Consider the following 21,858-nt stretch of genomic DNA (forward strand, 5'->3'; position numbering starts at 1 on the left):
TTTTGAACAGTGGGATCACCTTTCCGACGCGGCATTCAAGGTTGGGGTTATTTCGAAATTCAAATGTCGAAATTTAAATTCAGACCTGCCCAACCTGCCGGGGACAACTATTTTGAATATGTTTACGAATACACCCGCCTCGCAATGAACGCAGCCGCACTGTTTACCGCGGAAACCACTTCCGCGATTTTCAAATCTTTGCAGCTGAATTCTAGATCTAATTACGAATTATTTTATTTTCCTCAGTTGTTTGTTAATTCTGTAATTGGAGGGCTCAGAAGCCAATCAGTGTCAATGTATCAACATTTAAAATCGAGGTAAATAAGTGTTTTGGAAATTATCTATTATATATTTAAAATTCTTTATTTATTTATTTATATATAAAATCCAAATTTTTATATATAAACTTAATATATAAATGTACATGAAGAATTTCGAATCTGTCATTTGCCAAAAGAGCATCGCAGGAAGCGTCTTGATTTACGGTTCGAAAAGTTCTCCCATTTTCTCTGGAACATGATGAACGTCGAATATAATTAAAGTACAGACGAGCGAAGTTGAAGTGTAACAAGTTGGCGAACTGAAATGTTAGAACGACAATCTCTCCGCTAGTCTGGAGAGATAATCCGTTCTCTCGGAGGAGGTCTTCTAAACACGATCGGAATATTTTCTAGGAGTTGAAAGAGGCCCGCCCGAGAGCGGCCGCGACTGAGAAAGATGCGCCGGGGCTATTTGTTTAGCGTAAATCAAAGGAAAAATCGTGATTACTTTTTCTGGGTGGCCGTATTCCCTCCGCCCTTTCATTTTCTGTTACAAGCTTTCGTATCTACCTCGCGTAACGAGCGCCCCGCCAGCGCGAAATAACTCGTATAAATCACCGATGGCTGCATACACACATTTCACACGATTCCGGCCGTCGAGCTGGCAATGTTTTAATAAAATCCGACGAGACCCAATTATTCAACTCAGCGACGCCCGTCTGAATATCCTGCTGCGCCAGCGCCCGCGGGCTCTTTTATATTTCGAGCAGAGAGGGAGGAAAAGAGAAAGAGAGAGAAAGAGAGAGACGCAAAGAAAATCATCCATCCACGCAAACAAAAGTTTCTAGCTTTTCGCGCACAGCGGTATTCTCGGCCTCCCCGTGGAAACTTCGACACGACCGCGCTGCAATTAGTTGGCAATTATCCGAAAATTGATACGCGTGCTGAATAAAAAGTGATTTCTCGATTCTATTCAGTCCGATAAATTCACCGCTTGTTGATTGATGGCCAACGTTTATTGTTACGGTTGATGGTTTCGCTGGAGTAGAAACGCAGACACGATAAGAAATACTAGTCATTCATTGCTAACTCTTTTTTACATTATTCTCAATTATTATTATTATTTTATTATTATTATTATTTTATTATTATTATTATTTTATTCTAATACGATTAAAATCATTCCAAGCAATATTAAGGCTGACGAGCTAATTATTCAGCATTGTTAGCAATCTTTAATTCTCACTATTGAATACAACAATAATTATATTTTAATTTTATATATTTATTATACAATTTTACTGTCAATTAATTTCCGAAAAGATAGTTAATTATACTGTAGTGAAACTCGTGGATCGAGTGGTACATGAAAATCAACGAATGCGTTTCATTATGCCGCGCGTGTTATGACAGCGCGCGTTTCGTCTCTGAATTATTTTTCCCGGAAATAAATGAAACGTGAATGGACTTTAATGTGTTAGATAAAAGTTTAATTACTTCAATTACTTGTTCCTGCATGTGATAAACATTTCATAACAATTTCTCCAGTTCCACGTGCACGCTAAGCAAACCTCCGCAACCTCCATTTAAATTTAAATTTAAATTGTTCAACCCAAATTTAAATTGTTAAATTCAAATTTAAATTGTTCAAACCAAATTTAAATTGTTAAATTCAAATTTAAATTGTTAAATTCAAATTTAAATTGTTAAATTCAAACTTAAATTGTTAAATTCAAATTTTAATTGTTAAATTCAAATTTAAATTGTTGAACTTAAATTTAAATTGTTGAACTAAAATTTAAATTGTTGAACTAAAATTTAGATTGTTGAACTTAAAAAATTGTTTCTCTCCATTGAAATTCGAAAATCGACGCCCGCGGGATCGGCTTTCGCGTCGACAGCATCGACACCGATACCCGTAGAGTTAGATCGATGGAGCCCTAACGCGATCCGAAAACCAAAATCGAATACGTTCGAGCCGGGCGCGAGAAGAGCGTGTCCGACGGTCGCCGCGAAACTTGAAAGAACTTCCCGGCAAAGTAATATAGAAAAGTGTTTCTGGAAAAAGCAATATACGCGGGCAACTTCCAGCCGGCGGAGGCGTCGTCGGTATAAAGTGAAATTGAAAATTATTATTCGGAAGATCGATGTGCGTGCGTAGAGAAAGTTAAGGGAAGTTCAGATAAAGCAATATCGAAAATTGCCGTATGAGAAAGCGATCTGCGTAGGCCGGAGAAACTCCGAAACAACTTTCCGCGGGATAAATCGAAAATACTTTGTCGTTCGGGGCGACGAAGCCGGGGTCACGTGACGAGCGTGCAGTTACCTCGGTTTTCCTTTTGCTGGCTTTCGGGAGGAAGAGAACGGGAAAGCGTGACGCACTGGCCGCAACCTACTCTTAATCCATTTGCATCGTCGCTCTATTTCAGCTGCCGCGTCGAAACATCGGCGACGTTCAACCGACGACCGACTCGAATCGCCGCGCGTCGTCGATCGTAGGTGCGGTAAGACGGTCGCGGCTCGCGGAATATTTCGCGCTCGGATGCAAACGGGTTAACACAGCCGGTCGTATCTTCAGGTACCGTATGACGCATCTCGACAAGTCACTCTATTTCGACTACGATGAACCATGGATTTTAGACCACGTGACCAGAATCATCCCTCCCAAACCTTAAAGCTCACCCCGCCCCCACCCCCCCCCCCATAGATCAGTCAACCACATAAATACCGTCTCCCAGCCAAAATGAAGCAGTCTACATTTTCACCTCAAGCGCGTCGTTACATTCAAGCTTCGACCAAACTTCGTGTTCGGGTAGCTCAAATCGAGACTGGTGAAGTATTTCCCGCAAGTCCTATGACAAAAGCGTCTCTTCCGCGCGCGCCTCCGCCCGCCGTTACGCCGAATCACGTGGAACCGGGTCGGGTCGACAGGGCCAAGGATTAGACACGATTCCGCGGGAGCTGTCATCCACCGGTGTCTGACTTTTCGAGAACTGGCCTAGCCGCGAAGCGAAACCGTCAGACGTCACGAGCATGCGAAGAAAGTTTGACGCGCTCTCGCTCGCGAATCCGCGCCCCGATCCGCCTCGCGCCGAGCGAAAGCTCCTCCGCCGGCGCGGCGGAGAGCGACGAAAGCGCAGCCAGATTTGAGATCTTCGGGACGGGTGCTCCGTCATTATCAATTCCAAGAAAGAAAGTCGGCGAGACCGGGGGGTTGGCGTGGAGGGGAGGGATGGAGAGGAGAGGAGAGGTGGAGGGGAGAACGGGACCGAAAGAGAACAAGTTTTGCAACAACCGTTCTCTCTTTCCCCTTCGCTTCTCTTTGCCGGCCATTCTCTGCTCCTGACTTCTCTCCACTCAACTTTTCTCTTTCCTGTCCCTTATCGCAACGCCAACTTTCCGCTGGCTACCGGTTTCCGGGAGCTCCTCCTTTCAACCGGCGTCCGAACAAAAAGCCCCGCCGTTGTTTTGTACCGGGAGGGGAAATGACGTTTCATTTATTACCGGCAACCTTAAGCCGCACGGTTAATTGGCGCGTTGTTGTTCGGTGGATAGTCGCGGACGAAAAAAAGAATAACTGCTCCGCGAATTAACGAAATATTCCCTTAGTCCCGGCAGAATGTTCGCTTATCGCGGATGCTACGGTGGACGTTTTTATAGGGACACTAATATTCTTTGGCGAGGAAGCTGTGAGTATTCTGGTAATAAAATTAAAAGTTGGTTGGACACGTGAAAGAATAATAAGAGATAAGAGACAACCTGGCAAATAAAAAGATTCTTTTATTTTTTTTTCTAATTGTATGAAATTATAAGGATAACTGTATAGCGAAATTTTTACGAGGTCAGTCAATTGAAATATTATAACAAAGAGAAATACTGTAATAAATAATATATCTAATATAATAATATAATAAATCTAATATAATAATATAATAATCTAGTAAGTCTAATATAATGGAATTTTATGCCATTTACGTTTCACAACGTTTCCCAGCTCTTTAACATTGCCGCGTCGTTTATTATTTTTAAATGCCGCTCTTGACAAGATTCGCCGCAAGTTCTTTATGGAATATTGTCCGGCGAACGTGCCAGCCGTTTCGTAAGTTGCAAATTTTTGCGTCGGTGCCACTTGTTCGTTTTTTTTTGGTACCGTGCACAGCGGCGTTATCTTGTTGAATAATTACACTTCCGCCTTTCCGAAATATAATAAAATATAATAAAAATATTATTTGTGCGATCTACGCGCAGAAAAATCGGTAACCATGAACAGGACTTTCGGGACAGGATGTGGTCTGCGTTTACTTACTCGGAAGAAACACTAGCGCGTAAAAATTCTACCAGAATAAACGCGGATAAATGCATGGACTTGTTAAAAGATAATTTAATTCCATTCGTTGTTGAAAATCGCGATGGAAGTGTATATTTTTTAACAGGTTAACGCTGCCGTGCACAATGTAAAGAAAACGAACGACTGTTTTATAATTTGATAACGTTCACAAAATAAATATAGGGAGAGTCCTTTGTTTGTTAAGTTGCGTTTTTATTTTTTATTATCCTCTCGTATATTCGAGCGACTTATTAAAGAATATTAGGGTCTCTATGCACGTTTTATCCACCGTATATTAAAGGGCAAAAAGCTTCTATAATTTACAAAATAACAACGCCGAGCGATTTATGTTACAAGCAAGAGGTATAAATGAAAATCCCGCGGACGTACGCATAATAGAATGATTACATAATTACAGTGATAAACTTAATCTACGTCGATTTATACAATGAACCGTTTTGCATATGGATGCCTTAGGTTAAGCTGATTAGGTTCGATACGTTAGGTTCGAACAATAGGGAACTCCGATGTTGGATACCCGTATAGTAATAATACTGATAATAATACTAATAATAATGTCTATTCGTTTCACGAGATCAATAACGTTCATAATACGATCCCAGCTATAGCATCATCTATAATAGATTATTCTAGAAATACTAGTTCACTGTACAATGATAGAAATATTTTTTTCTAAATAATAGAAATGGAAAAAAAAATTAACTTAGCCTATAATAAAAAATTAAATTACCCTCGGTTGATTGCTTTATTTGTGCGAAGAAATTAGACGAATAAAAATATCAATCCCCCGCGAACAGTTTAAGTTCCCGTAAAGCGCGAGAACGACGCTGGCTAATTTTCGAAGGTCGTTTCGGAATCGCCGGTCTGGTACACGGTAGTTAAAGGCACCGTTCGCAGGAGAAAGCGCCGGTAAACACCGGTGGGAACACAGGAAGCGTCGGGTCCCGCCCACGAAATCGTCGCCATTAAAACAATCCCAAGAAATCGGTAACCGGCAATTACTCAGGGAACACGGCCTTGCTATCGGACTTGACGGGGCGGGTTCCACCCCTCGACAGAAGAGACGAGGAATGCGGGGGGCTTGCGGACGGAAGAGGAAGAAGAAGGAAGCGAAGTAAAAGGAATAGGAGAAGAAGGGAGCGAAATGGATGGAAAAGGAAAAGAAGGAGGAGAAGTGAAAGAAGGAGAAGAGGCAAGAGCGGCGGCAAAAGACAGGGGGATCGCGGTCGCAGCTCCGCAGGGACACGTCGGTTTACATTTAAATTTATAATCTGCGCCCGACGCGATTTCGTCCGAATGCCCTCTGGCAAATTGATTCGCAGTATAACTTCGGTCTTGCGCGTCACGAGGGTCGCGTCGAAGAGCGAAAGGGCGTTGGTTCCACGAGAAGAAGGATGAGAGTCGGGCAACGGAGGAGGTGTGCAAGCTGCTCGGGGTAGGAAATGTAAAATACTCGAAGCTCGGAGCGGAGGAAGACAGACAGCTAGACAGGGAGAGCGGGACGGAGAGATGCCGGTAAGCGATTTCCAGTCGACTGACTGACATCGGTTGCTTACCCTTGCCTCGAACCACCCTCTCGCTATATCGCTATATCCTCGCTCGCTAGCTCCTCGCTACGGACCCGGCTCGCGCAGGTTCACGTACCGACGCGTCTTCGACGACGCGCGCCAGGATCGCGCTGGATATACAAACGTACCTGGCAGAGCCGCGACTCCGCTTTCCGCTCCGAGTCCGTAGCGCGCGATTAAGCTACTCCCCGACAAGACGCGGCAAATTGCGCCCCGTATTCCGAAGAGGCGGTTCCGCCGCATTCGGCTTCAATCTTCCTCGTACCGCCGCTCTGATCCCGTCAAACAGAGGCTCCCCGAACAAGCTCCGACGGGATCCCGCCCGGCAGCCCCCGCGTTTTGCAACCGCCAAGGAAATGCCCCGGGAATAATCGCTCTACACCCGAGCACCTCTAATTACACTGCCCACCGGGAACGGTAATCCGTAACGTTCCCTGTACGACTTTTCTGTAATTATCCGCGCTAAACTCGGCTAGGAAAGTAGAGGTCACTGGTTTTAGTATTAGAGTGTCCTTTTCTTATGCGAAATTAATCGACGATATTTGTTGATTCAGGTTCATTTATTCTATTCTGTTACCTTCTTCCAGATCTCAAATCGCCTCTTTATGTCCTCTGTCCAGAACAGTTCGGATTGGCAAAGAATTCCTCGGGGTGCGTTTCTATTTCGCTTTTTAATTTCTGTTATTGATCACGGAGAGACATTTTTTAACGGGAAAAACGAGTTACAATCAGATAGGACAGTTGCGCATAATTAATTTATCCCTATTACTAAAATTAACTCAGTTTTGCAGGCACATATTTTGCAACTTGACTCCATCTCGACTAAATAACCACAACGCCTCGATAGCCGAAGAATTCGGCATCGAGGATGCTTCGCTCCGATCAGAGATAAATGATCAGGTTCCGGTAATGGCAGCAAGTCAGCTCCCAATCTCAATAATCCGCTCGAGATTTCGACGGGTCCGCTAACTAACTCTTCGTCCGCATTATGTTCGAGGGGAAATTCATAAATTATCCGACGAATTCGGTAACCGGTATGCGCCGGGACGCGGCTGGCCGGTTACTCCTCGTTGGATTTTGTATCGGTTCGTTATCGTCCGTGACCCCGATACCACGGATTCTGAAGATTCCCCGGGACAGTTCCGATTGCAATTAATCCGAGCAATCGCCTCCCCGGTAATTTTGCGGCGATGCGCCCCGTTGTCTCGATTCGTCTCTCGCGGCCGAGGAACGCGCGCCCCGTCTTCGGGCTCTCTCTATTCGCGAGGGACAAAGACGGAGAGGGGGAGGGGGAGAGGCCGGAAGAGAGCGAGAGCCGCGCGATTATTAGGGACTCGCCGAGACAAGACCAGCCAAATTGCGGCGGAGTGTTTCGCAACTCGACTTCGCGGAAACTACGGGGCGATATTCTCGAGGGGCCGCCCTCCCCCTCGTCCCTCCCTCCTCGTTGCATCGCGCCACACGAAGAATCTCCGCGTTCGCGTGTATTATTCAAAAACGTGCCACTTTTCCGTACGCGGAGGAGGAGGCTCTACGTGATACCGGCGAGACGTAGAATCACGGAATTATTAAGCCGGGTACACACTGGGAAACGTCGGCTTCCTCGCGACCCCTCTGTTTGGTAGCCCGGCCGGAAGGTCAGAAGTCTGGGAATGGGCCACGATGAATTTCGGAGTTATTCGCTGTATCGCCGAGTCGAAAATGTCATTGCTTGCGAGCGAAAGTACTGTGCTCCCTCCCTCTTTTCTCGGTCTCTTCTTTCTCGTGCTGTGATTGGTGCTGTTCGATTGACGAATTGCCCGCCAATAATCTGACGAATTGTGTATCGGACCATCGACAATTTTTCATTCATGGTGTATTCTCTATTTAATCGGTAGACAGGTTTTGACGAATGTATTTGTTGTATCACAAATTATTACCATTTCTTTGCGACGAGTATGTTCGTTAAACAACGATCAATTGGTTAATTATATGTACAGCAAACTTGTCGTCCTTTTCTTTCTCCCGATGGCGTCGCGAGCCCGCTATATCCCGCCCCTACCGCTGATCCCACAGTCTTGATACGCGACATGATCTGAATATTCGTGGGATTGTTTCCGAACGTGTGTCGCGGTACACATTCTGATGCATGCCGTACACATGGGCACAGGGTTTAATGGTTTACGAGGCACGCGTGTACGATTAACGTGCTGTGAGATTCCTATAATTAATACCGCGCATAAGCATTGCACATTTCAAGGGTATTAAGCGCGCGGTGCTTTGAAGCGTACGTGCGCATCGAACTTGGCGCGCGACTAAACTTTTCATCAGGTAAAACTGTCAGGTTCTAGGGAAATACTTTTCCGAAAAATTTCCTCGAAATTTCTTACATTTCTCCACCTTTCATAGGACTCGCAAGTTGATAATATACTGACGAAATAATTCACGCAATACTCTTAATTTTTCAATTTTACTTTACTTGAACTTCTTATATATCCTAACAAGGTAATTTTTATTTCTTTCTACTTTTAACAGCTTTCGACGCAATCATTTTTCTTTGTTCAAAATTCTCTCGCTCGCCCACGAATATCAGCGCGGCGTCTACGGTCTCGTCAACCCTGGAACACGATTTGAACAGTTCTAAACTCACCGATAGAAACATACTCGCGCAATTATCTCGCGCGAATAGCAGAGAACCAGCATCGCGAAGTTCTCGCTGCCTGAAAACCGGCGCGTCGTCTCGCAGCTTGGAAATCGCCGGAGCACGCGGTGCGCGACCGCTTAACGGAAAAACAAGCCCCGTTGCCCGGCAATTTCGTCGACGTCAAACGGGGTTCATTTGATTTTCCAGAACGTGATCCGCGCCTGAAAAATTGCGTTCTTCGCGACGCACCGGAACCGTGAAAGTGCAAATACCGAGAGAAAGAGAGAAAGAGAGAAAGAGAAAAAGAGAGAAAGAGAGAGAGAGAGAGAGCCGTGTACACGGGAATCGAGTGGATTTTTCGGTCGCGGGGTTAACTTCGTTTGACGGACGACGATGCGCGGCCGAAACGGGAACGAAGTAGAGAACAGAGGCTAGACCGGGGAGGGGGAACTGTATCCCGATGCATCCGGAGAAACCGCGCGAAATAAAAGCATCCAATTTCCTAGGGATAGCTCTCGCCGATCCTCGGTAGACTTCCTCCCCCGGCTTTTCTCTTCTTTCCTGTTCTTCTTTCCGTCTCTCTTCTCTCCCTTCCGCCGCCGTAGCCGCCGCCTCGTCCAGCCTGATGGTTGTAAAAGGTAAAGGCGAGGAGAAGTCGGTTCACGCTTTTACGGCTAGACACGCGATGCCAAATCCAGCCGGCAAAGTGAAACGTTGCGATGTACGCAGCGACGCGCGGCCCGCGCCGTCGTCTCGGATAAGAACGAGACTCGACAGCTTCCGGTTTTCGGATATCGGGCCGATGCGCCGAGCGTTTCAATTATTTATGTCACTCCTCTGGCAACGGTCGCGCGTTCCACCGATATGCGCCCTCGTCGTTTCGCGCCCCTTCCCCCCCCCCCCTTTTCCTCGCCGCGACATCCATTTTCGCCCGCGTCGTCTTTTCCGGCTCGCCGGATTCTCTTATGTTGGATCTCGTTTTACCAGCCGCAATCTTGGCCGCCTAAACGGTACGTGACTACATCGGAGCCGCTGATACAGAGGATCTTCCGGGTTCACGGGTACCCCACGTGATGCGCTTAACACCTCCGCTAATGCAGCCGGGGCTCTTGCTCTAGTGGGGCCGCTTCAGAGGCCGACCTCGGAAACGTGAAACAATTTCTGGGAAAATTCGGCGACGTACCTTTCACGAATAGCGTTCCTGGAACTATTTAACATGGTTTTCTTGAAAACTACAGCACTGAAAATATTATATCAGAAATATAATACCGAAGGTATAGTACTGAGAGTATGGTATTGAAAATGTAGAAATTATTCTTCGGAAATCCCAAGGAACTCCGTGGTAATATGATAAATGGCATCCAATTAGTATGCAACACTAAGCTATTAAAATATCACCAACCAGTAAAAAAATAAAGACTAAAAATAAATTCCTACTAAACTTAGTATTAAATTATAAAATAAAGCGAAGACAGTATCGAGTGGACTGTACTGTACATCGTATTCGGAGGTATCTAGGTTGCTGGTTGGCTGACGAAATAAAAAAGAAAAAAACAGTGTTTCCTCTTCGTCATAGTTTCTACAATCTTGCAAAACGAACAATGACGAGCCGATGATAAATCGACGCCTCACTTGTCCGCGATATTTCTGTGTACGTTTCGGTGAATGGTTTCTCGTCTATTTGAACGTCGATCCTTTTGTTTCGCGCTGTAACGCGTTTGTGTATTGATTATACCGTTCCGTGGAGCACTCCCGAGGTAATGTCGGTGCAACGACAATGAAAAATGCGGAATTCCCGAAGCGTTATGCTTTATTAAATGCAAAGGTTTCTTCTGATACTATTTCTCTCTTTAACCAGTGTCCGAATTACTCGCCACTCATCGATGACTTTAATACGTTGCGAAATCATGCCAACTTGAGATTATTTGCAAAGGCTTTTTAACCAAGTGTGCATATTATCTCCAGGTAAATCGGCGCGCACGTGGCACCGATATTATTGCGTTTAATATCAATGAGTTTTAAAACTTGTCCGTTTTGCTCTTCCTCGGGCGACGTACGTGACACGCGCGCGGAACGAACGTGTCGCGAATCGATAACAGTTGCCGACCGTGATCGCGTAAAATGGATCGTGAATATAATATATACGTAAAACGTGTTAAACGAACAAACAACAGCGACGCTTGTGGGTCACTCCGTCGTTTGTCTCCCGTTATGTTTGCGCCCTCTTTCTACGAAGGCCGCGTAGCAACCCGTAAACGATTCGCATGAGATTCGAGAATTAATCATTTCCCGTATACGTTTTTATCGAACGGATGCCAGCGCGCGAGCGAAGAATATTTACGAACTACTCGTGTTGCAGCACAACAACCAGTTCCTACCCGCGATACGGAGTTTACATTCCCAGCGCGTGCACGTACCGCGCGCGCGGACGATTGCCTGCGCCTCTGTGTTTAGATTGTTGTTCCCGCTGAATTATTTCACAATCGTTTAGATGTCTGGAAGTATATCACATTAACGCATTCGCGAGAAGCGTTATATTGTTAAAATACTCCCCGATTTCCATGAAAATTTCAGGAAAAATCGCCCGATGCTAACGCGTTAATTGTACGACGTTAATTAGCTCGGATTTATTTCCTTTAATTCGACGATCGTCGCATTTATCGCAACGATGCGTTTCCATATTCGCTCGTTGTTGCCACTCAATTTCATTGTCTTAATGTAATTGTCGAACAGTTTCCCCCGGCGGAGTGTATTGAAAATAAAGCTGAACGTTAGTCGGTGATTTCGATCGGAGCGGAACGGGATCAATTATTCGACGATCTAAACGCTTTGCGGCGGGCTCGGTGTATTTCATTGTCCAATTTGTTGATTCAACGTTGTTTGCCGGCAGTGTTACACGACCGCCAGGATTTCGTATTTTCCGCGGAGAGGGGAGAGGAGGAGGAGGTTAAATTCATTTTATGTCCGGCGTTATTCAAAATTATAAAGCGCGCGCGCCCCCGTTATTCGGGGAATCTGTAGCCTTTGTTTGATAAAGTTTGCGCGCTAACCACAAAGGGAATATAATACACTCGCGCGGTACACCGTTGCAACAATGAAAACTGTTAACGAAAAATACTGGTAACGATAATTTACTTTTCAGGTGAAACCACTGCCCGAACATGCTCCCCCAATGCTTCGCGAAATCACCGCGAAGGGAGACGGGATAATACTCGACTGGATTCCAGAGCTCCAGGAAACGGAGAAGCTGACCAAATGACGAAATAAATTGCGAACAACGCGTCAATTAAACAGTAAAATGGCTTCACCGAAGACGACTTAATTGAAGAAATCAGAACCAAGTTGAAATGCCGGTGGAAATCAGACTGGACAATTATTTCTTTGAAAATAAAAAGCATTCGATTTATATTTGCAAATAAACATTTTTTTTCTTATAATTTTCTGTAATATGATAAATTTTAAAGCATTTAAAGTAAACTTTAACAAATAATTGTAATCGCTCCACTAAAAACGGTGAAAAGCCTATCGCGAAATAAGCAAATAAAAATCGAAAATATGAGATAGAAATGGAATCGAAATTTCAAGCCGTAAGAGGCGAGCTATTAAACCAAATTCACGACTGGTAATCAATCTAATTGACTTTATCCGGCAAACAATCCTCCGTTATCGCATCTCTCTCTCTCTCGAGAGAGAGCGAAAGCTGGTCAGCCAGCAAATCGTCGGCTGGCTAGGAAATGTCGTCTCGACGGCGGACTGCGGGACCGGTTAGACGAAACTAAAAAGCAATTTTTTCGCCGCCGCCGATAAAAGCCGCGCATTTGGGCTATCCGCGGCTCTGTGCGCCGGCCGTAACTCCCATCAAAACTTTTATCCGGCCGGATTACGCGCCGGGAAATACGTCTGCCATCGACGGAGCCCTGGATCCTCGTCGCGCGACGATTGCGACGTCGCGCAAGGTTCCGACGCGCGAGAGCCACGTGGGCAATTAATTCAAAACCGTGCATTCGATACAATAGCGACTCCGCGGGCGTCGCATTCGAGACTTGACGCGACAATGCCGCGACAGCGTGCCGGTGTCTCTTTGTACGGGCCCCCCTCCCCCTCCGTCCGCTCTGTCACAATTTGAATGAGCCAGCTCTCGGGTACACAGGAACGGTCCCAGAACGGTTAAAGGTATTACCATTGGGAATCCCGTATCTAGGATTGTCACGTTGATATGTTAATTGAGGTTATCGATGCTCCGGTGACTCGTGCTCGAATCAGCTCCGGAGCACGCTATTAAATTCAATCGTGTTTCTCGGTGCTCGCGACGACCGGAATTAGGGAACCCGCCGCCCTCCGCTCCTCGTACACGTGTTTCGAAGTGCATGCGAGCTACACGTTCCATCTTCCATGTTTTTATCCCCTTGGACTATGGCTCCTTTCATGCCGTGACGATTAGCACTTATTCGTCGTTCATATTTTTAATAATAGGACCAGACAATTTTTCTTTCTTTTATTGTCTTCATTCAACTTTGTTTCTATACTTTGGAAACAGAAGAATTTATTTTTACTTCGACGCAGAAGAAATTAATAGTATTCACATTTAGTAGAGCCTGCATAAAAGCGTCACGAGTCTGACTCGTTGTTATAGTGCAAGGGGTTAAAATATGCTACTTTTAGATTTTACCATTTTTGTCGCTTTGATTCTATTTGAATACAAATTAAGTCATCGCAAATTTCAGGATTCGTAGATACAACACACGATACCACTGTATAGAATCATTTCTACTTCTATTAAATATTCATTATTACAATACCCTAGGTCTATCTACGCAACAATATTATTTTCTTAACTACTTCCCGGTCGCACGAACTTGCGAAAAAAAAAACCCCACCATCGACTAACCAACCTCCGACGTTCGATCAATCAACGATCGCGAGTGAAACGCGACGGCGACTTTAGCAGTCGCGTAAAGTGAAAATATAAAGCAGAAGGTGCTCCGGCCGGGGCAATCATGCAAATGTAAACAGGATCGATTTTTATTCCGTCTTCGCAGTCTGCTTCAATGTGCCGTCTAACTAGCTGACGCCGCGGCTTGTAAACTGGCGAGGCCTCAAAAGAATTCATTTCCGTAATTATCTCAATTCCGTGGGACCCCGTGGTTGTAGGCGACTACGAGAAAAAGAGAGAGAGAGAGAGAGGGAGAAATTTATCGAACCGGGTTTGGCATTTTCTTGCGTCGCTACGCGAAATTGATTTTTCAATTTCTCGAATCGCCTTTCTCCTATTCTCATGCTCGCGAGATTACGTTAAAAGCAAAGTCCTTTCCTGCGAAGCGAAATGAATTTCTGTCTCGCTTCGATTAAATACGTTCTTTTTCTCCTTTACGAGGTAAATTTTCAGTTCGAATCGCAAGATGGAAAGCGCGATGTAAACGCGCGGAGAAGCGCTTCGAATGTTTCGAAACTATTTGGAGAAAAAAATCCGCGATGCAATTAATACGCGTTCGCCGAGATGGGAGAGAACCGGAAACAAAATCGGATGGCTTATAATTCCTGGGTAGCTGCTGCCCGCCCCCGTTGCCGGACCGTGTTAAACGAACGCCGGGAATCGCGCGCGCGTTTGTCGCGGCACAACCGTGCAAATCTTCTCAGGGGATAATTAAACCTGGGCACAGTTTTCGGTGAACAGTGTTCAAGTAAACGGGACGCGGAAAATTAAAGCCTTTCCTGGAATAATGGAATAGTCTGGGAGAAAAGTCGGGGAATCGACAGAGAAATTATTAATTGTAATCCATGTTGAAAATGGTTTGGAGGAAAATAATGCAAAATGCATTAAATCGGCATCGATTGAGCGCTTTTTTGGGAAAAATCTCATAATGATTCAGATCAGAATGTACCGAGTACCTTGCCTATATACCACCACGTAATTTTGGAAGTATTTCCTAATAATTATTGTTGATTCCGAGTACAAGAATATTTCACTTAAAATAAAGTTATTGCGATGGTAAACCTGGGATTCCAACTAAACCATACAAAAGTATGCGACGTTTACTTGTCACCCAACAGCAATAATTCTTACAAATCCTCGACGTTCTACTGGATCATCTTCGCCAACCAAATCTCAAACTACCGCAGAGCCGCGTCATCATCGCAGTTGCGAAAATAAGCACCTCAAAGAAAGACATTTTTTAACAATTTTCTTATCGCGACTCCGATCGACGCCGCCACTTTTATCGCTGCCGCGACATAAACCTTCCCGACGCTTACGTTAGCTTACAACGGCTAAGCGTCTCGCGTTTTCGGCCGGGTAAATTGAAGGGGGTTCTCGTGCCAGATGTCTTGACGTATGGTAATCAGCGAGGCGTGTTATGGAACGTGTTCCGTCGTTCCTCTTTTACGGGACAGGGCGAGGCTGCGGGTCCGAATTGAATCAGCACGATTTCCCCGATGCGTATAGCCGGCTGCGTAACCGTTCTCGTTCGGTCCTCTGCCGCTACTTACGGGGCGCGGACGAATCCTTTGATGTTGATCACCAACGACGAAGCAATTTCGACGGCGAGGACTCGTTACAGGTCTGCTCATCGTGGCGACGGGCGATATCTGCTCAAGACGTTGAATTCGAAACGAGTCAGAGACCGGTCTCTTATATTCCGCCATGAATTTGCTTTAATGCGGCTCTAAACTCGACGGATAAGGAACGCGTCCATTGTTTCCGGAATCTCGAGGGTGAATGGAACGATTCGGTGTGAAATCCCAATTTTGTCATTCTTTAATCCTCCGGCAGAGTCAATCCCTTATCAATAACGAACAAAAGAAATACATGGAATTTGTGATATCACCGGAATTCTAATATAATTTGTCATATAATTGGATGCGTGCTATAGTTTATAATACAATTATCGATTAATTAATTTGCGAAATATAAGTATATCGAAAATGGCGGCGCAGTTCGTCACCGAGCAGTAACTAAATCCAGAAATTGAGAGACTTGGCCAGCATCGGAGAACCGTGGTTTTTCGTAGGCTGGAATAACGGGTTGTGCTGAGCTCCGTCCTTTTTTTGTTGCAGGTGCGAGGGTGGCTGGCTTCAGCTGGAAGGCGGCGCTCGAGTTTGCGGTTCTAACGAACGTTTTACTCGGCCGGTCGTCCTGTTTTCCGACAAGCAGTTCCCGATCTTCCACATGCAGTAAGTATATATGTGTGTGTATATATATACGCTCTATCGATCGTTTTCATTCGATCGCGGAGGCAGCCTCCGCTTCGCCAATCCTGCAGGGAGAGAAGAGCAAAAAGAGAAGCTAAGCTCGCATCGAATGAAATAAATTCATTTGACTCTTCTTTTTTATTTTCCATCGGCTGAATTGCCGATATATTAAATAGCTGATACTGTGTTCGAATCGGGGTGCTCGTTATTTCAATAACTAATGTATCGAGCCGGGGATGCCCGGTTCGACTACCTTTTTAATTAACGGATCACAGAAGGCCTTTCTTTCGAGTTTTAATATAGAGATGCCTGCGCTGCTTTTACAGAGTCACTCCTATAAACTGCGGCACAGTACACAGTTTGTTAATATACACGAATTAATGCACTTAAAGAAGATTTGGAGACCGAAGTATCAAAGTATAATTTTATAAGATCGTTGAAACACTGTCTTTAATTAATGGAAAAGATTTTAAGGAAACTATCGAACACAGCCCACGAATTGCTATTCCATTTCTCGTAGTTTTATTTTTCGTTTTATATATTTTTTATTTCATCTAATTTATCAACCTTCAGCAAAGTGTTGATTGAAACATTTCGACAGCGCTGATACGTTACAATAAAACTGCGGAATTTTTCAATATAAAATGTTTCATATATTACCCGCCGGGTAATTAACAACCGGAATTTGTTGTAAATTCCCGGGGGGAACATGATTTGAAAATAAATGAACTCGTAACCCAAGGCAGACTCTCTCCCTCGATGTAGATTGAAAAAGAATTCCCCCTGTCCGACTTAAGCAACGAATTTCGTTACATTAAATAGGTTTGATCATGTTTCTCGCATTAGCCGGAAACTCTCGAACTTTAATGGAACGTACAAATAGGATGAATCGCAGGCTTACGAAATCGATTTAACTTCGTTTCGCGAATTACCACGGACGCGCGCGCGGCGAGACCTTTGTTACGGGAGATCCGTAAGCAACCGGGAGAAAAAGATAGAAATTCGAGGCTCCGTAGACACCGGGAACACGTTTCGGGTTAAGTGCTTTTTATTACTGCGAAACCCCGTGGCTATTTCGGTTCGGCGAACCGATAATTCCTTATTATTTACTACATCCTACGTCGAACGATAAACGTACCTCCCAATTTAAAAAGCAGTCTTTCCTTGTACATTTCATGTTATATAAATTGCATTTATTTATTTCGGCTACAGTTTCTCTGGTTGATTTTTACTACGATAGTATACTCGTTATGCAGAAATGACAATATTTTATGTTACGATTATGTGATATACTAGGTGGAAAAATCTGATTAACTGGATATTACTTGAAAATTTGTATGACGAAGCACGGCGAAAGTATAACCCTTTCGGTACGAGCACTCTGTCACACGGATATATCCGGCGGTCGCCCCGAAAGGGTTAAGCGAATGAGCATAATCTACCGAACCGAGAGAACGTGTCTTCGCGAAAATTTCCATTTATGGAAAGGAAAGCTGCCCTCGCGCGGCCATGGAAACGAGCGTCCCTTTTTCTCGCTCTTGTTGCAAGAAAATCTTTCAATTTCTGGACGCGTGTATCACCTCTAAAATAACCCCGTGAAATGTATTCACGCGGAAGGAATTAAGCAAAGAAGGAAATAACTTCGCTAAGAGGTATTCACGGAATTTACTTCTCTGTTGGAGGAGGCCGTCGTAATTAATTGGCTCTTTTTCCCTTTGTCCACCATTCACGGAGCGTTATCCGGGCGTTTTTGCGTGCCTTCATTTAAATGCAAATTAATTTACCTTCGCGAAACGGAACGGCTTCCTCCCGGTACCGACTGTTTCCAGACCACGGTTATTTTTCGTCGGCGAGGATCGTGTCCGGGGGCCCTTCCAGCTCTTCCTTCTTGATCGTTCGCGAGCCTCATCGTTCCTCCAACTTACGGTTTCAAGGATTACGCGTTCGTTTATTCTTTCTCGGACACCGTCGCGCAAAAATCTCAAATTGATTTACGGCGAAGACAGCTCCGAATCCCTATCTTCTGCAAATTAATGCGGTTCGCGGAATCTCGGTGAACAGCTCTCAATTTTAATAGTACGCACAGCAATGTGCTTTTAAAAATTAGCCGAGCTTTTAAGCTAAGAATCAGCCACTTTTACTTTAGCAGCACGTGGCTCTTAATTTACTTATATTTTTTTGCTGTCTCAGTTTTTCGTAATTCGTGGAGCTCGTTTTAATAAATTGTGCTTTACAACAGAAGAAAAAAAGTTAACAATCGTATTAACAATTTCACTATCAAATCATCAGCTAGGGGAGTCTCTGCTACATCTCTACACGACTGCGAAAAAAATTCCGCGGACAAATTGCAATGGAAAATATTTAAAAAAAAATGTTCTAATTTCATTACCGATTGAAAATCGGGAAGAATAATTTCGAGGCGATCCTGGCCCGGTCGACTGGGTAACTTCGGCGAATTCGGTGATCTCTGTTTTCAATTTCGAATCGACAGGATTAATCTCGGTCGCTGATTCGAAGCTCTGCGGTTATTCCGTGAACGGGTAGGGGGAGGGAGGGGAATCGACGGCGTCGCCAGCCAGCCAGCCAGCCAGCCAGCCAGCCAGTAGTTCATCTCCATTCTAATCGCGGCGATTGGCAATTTTACGGGCGAGCCCGACAATTTGCAGGGAGAGAACTTCGCCGAAGCGTGAATTGTCGCATCTTCAAAGTAAATAAATCGAGTTGATTGCGAGCGCGCGTACCCCCGGCACCTCGGTTTTGCGGTCGCGGGGGGATGGCGGGGAGGCGGGGAGGCAGGGAGGAGGAGGAGGGGGCATGCGGCGCTGATTCGGCGCTGGTGCAGGACAGTTTATTAATTTCATAAATAGCCGGGCTCCCTGTAATCGAGCTTGTCAAGGGCGGCCGGTGTTTGCGTCATTTGCGCCGCGGTCGCGCGACCGACAAGGAGTTTCCCCGAACTTTCGTAGTTGTCGAACGCTGCGCTGGCAACGCGTCCAAGTTCTCCTAGTATCGTCATTATCGAACACATTAACCCTTTGCGCTACCTTCTCTTTGAAAACTGCGACGATTAGTATTTTTTCAACCTTAATCATTTTCGAGGAAATGGAACGAGAGGATTTTTATTTCTTGATTCCATTTCCAAATTTTGACGATAGGAGATTCAAATTTTCTTTCTATCACCAGGGCAAAGGGTTAATAAATATTACCATCTATCGTTTCTATTGAATCGAAACAAAATTTGCATCTTCTGACATCAAAATTTGAAAATGAAAATAAATCAAGACAATTAGGAAACAAAACTCCTCTTCTTTCATCCAGGAAATAATTAATTACGAAATAGTTGTAAAATCAACTTAGCTCTGAGAGACGCAATAGCAATGACTTAAAGAAAGAATTAAGGAAATGTCTAACTTGTGTATTTCCATATCGCAAGTAGAAAACAGCAAGTTGAACGTCATAAATTCTGATAAATTCACGGCAGTGGCGAGACGTCGGTTTACCACATTACGCTCTGCAACTTACATGAAATTACATCATTTCACTGGCTAAACTACTTCATCGAAATCTTTTGGAATATACAGTACAGATTATACAGTTCTACTATTATATGTCCACGTATACACGGTGACACGTTCAATAGAATTCAATTGGCGAAGTTCCGTTAATAAAAGATCGTGCGTTTTGAAAACGATCCTGTTACAAAAGCCACCCACGAGTGCATTAAAGCTCAAAGCGGCGCTGAAATAATCCGCGAGCGTACGCTTGACAAATCTGAAAATAACTGGCGCATTACCTCGTTGATCCTATTGTACTTTGAAGTAATAACCAGCGATTTTGAATTCATAGGGGGAACCTGTGTTCAACGGCGTTCCATTTGTACGAACTAGAAGTGCCCCGGTTAATTTAACTTCACCCTGAACTGGAATTCACTTGCAAACGCTGAACACCTATTAAATGAACAAAAGGTCACAGTCAATGGTGGCAGGTGGATGGCCTCCAATTATACGAACCGATTGCTTCTGGCGACAGGTCCGCGCGCTGCGCGAAATTTTCATAAGCCCGTCTGATATTTTATTAAAATCTTATATAATAAATATAAATTATATATTACTATTATTTCATAGCAGCGAAGAAGCATAACGATTCTTCCTTAACTCTTAAACTCCAACATTAAACTCTAACATCTTAAAAATATTCAAGTCATTTAATACAGCTTTACAAATGGTATTTCGTTTTTAGAAGGCGTCGACGTACATTTGTGCGCAACTGCGTATTCGGCCGGAATAAATGAAGTCACGATCTGTTCGGTTCGCAACGATCGAGTGGAATTCGAAGCCGAAGACGCAGTTAAGTTTTAGCGCATTGCATAATTCAGCTGAGGTTGTGGCGATAGTCGACACCGGATATGAACTATAACAAGACCGCCGGTGCCATCGGACTTCCTGAAATGGGGAAACTTTGAAGACGCCAAAAACAATATCGTTTTGTGCCTCTGCCAATGGCAACGACTGCGCCTCGTACATTTAAAGTTTGCCCCCCTCCCCGTCCAGTACGCGTTATTTTATACGAACCAGATCTTCCTCGAAATTCGAATTGTCATCGCCGATTCCTATCTCGTACCCTTCTCCTTCTATAGGAGCTGCTTCGTCTTTGGCTTATCTCTCCTTTTCTCAAGGGCCAAATATAAAATTCGCTAATGGATCGAAAGATCCAATGGATTAATTGGGTCTTCGGAGACGTCGAAAGAACCAACGAAAAAGAAGTAAAAATCTGGACGAACGTAGGATTCGTAATACAACTCGCAAGGAAAGTTACAGATGATTTCTATCGAGCGTAGCTTCTCTCAAAGGAACCTGTAATCTGTTGGAAGTTTTTTTTCAGCGCGTTAAGGAACGAAAACAGAATTCAGGAATTCCCGCGGGGAAACTATTAAACACAAGTAAAAAAGCGCGTCCCGGTGAATAAGAAACTAACTCCGGCCCCGTTCTTCGGGAACGCTTTACGTTCTGCAAGAAAAAAAGTTAAGTGGATTTCGAAGGAGGATGGCAGTGTTGGCACAAAAGCAAGATTTCATAGCCGCGAAACGAATTCGCTACACGACGTCGGTATATACGTATATATGTATATGTATATACCCCGTCTCACTAAGGGGCAAACGGGAAATAAATTAAAAATGTCCGACACAAGTTTCCGCGCTGAATTTCTAGTATCTCCACCGTGTTACGTAACCCCCGTGTAATCGTTTCGTAACAGCAATTCTTTATAATTCAGCGATATTAATAGCAATCGTCCGTAATCAACGCAATATTCGATAATATTGTTCGAAAACTTTCAATTGCGAATTATAATTATTTATGTCACTTGAGCAAAGAAAAAAAAGCTGTAACTATTGCCATTAAATTTTTAATATTCTTTTAGATTAATTAAAAAGGAATTATTATTGCTTCGGTTATTTATGGGTGGCATCAATTTTTACCTAGATTTATGTAATTTCTTTTTTATTATAAAATAAACAGAACACATTGATCGTTGCTATAATTTTTAGAATACCAAAGTGTTCAATTAATAGTTGCTATAAAAAGTTTAATTTTTTATTTTCGGTTTTCCTAGTTAGATTTCAATATTGTAATTAATTTGAAGATTAGAGACAAGTTTAGACCTCGAAGCATCTTATCGTACGCAGTTGGGCATTGTATAATTCAACGATTCTTCGCAACAAAGGCGACGATAGCAAAGTTTACGCTTATCAGAGGAGAAAGCAGTTGGAAGACTGCGGATGGTTTCTGCGAAGAGTTTTTCGGCGACGTTGCGCAGCAAACTTTCCCTGTACAGTTTCAAAACAATTCGGGAAATCTGCGCGCCTCCGACAGA

General features: G+C 44.1%; 1 protein-coding gene across 1 annotated transcript in view; it reads left to right on the plus strand.

The window, feature by feature from the left end:
- LOC144472018 (uncharacterized) overlaps positions 1-21,858 on the plus strand; it is a 197,375-nt gene that overhangs the window by 58,326 nt on the left and 117,191 nt on the right. The window contains exon 4 of the mRNA XM_078184647.1: positions 15,853-15,969. Coding sequence (XP_078040773.1) covers positions 15,853-15,969 — 117 coding nt within the window. The remainder of the gene's footprint in view (positions 1-15,852; positions 15,970-21,858) is intronic.

This window comes from Augochlora pura, chromosome 7 (genome assembly GCF_028453695.1).
Source record: "Augochlora pura isolate Apur16 chromosome 7, APUR_v2.2.1, whole genome shotgun sequence".
NCBI lineage: Eukaryota > Metazoa > Arthropoda > Insecta > Hymenoptera > Halictidae > Augochlora > Augochlora pura.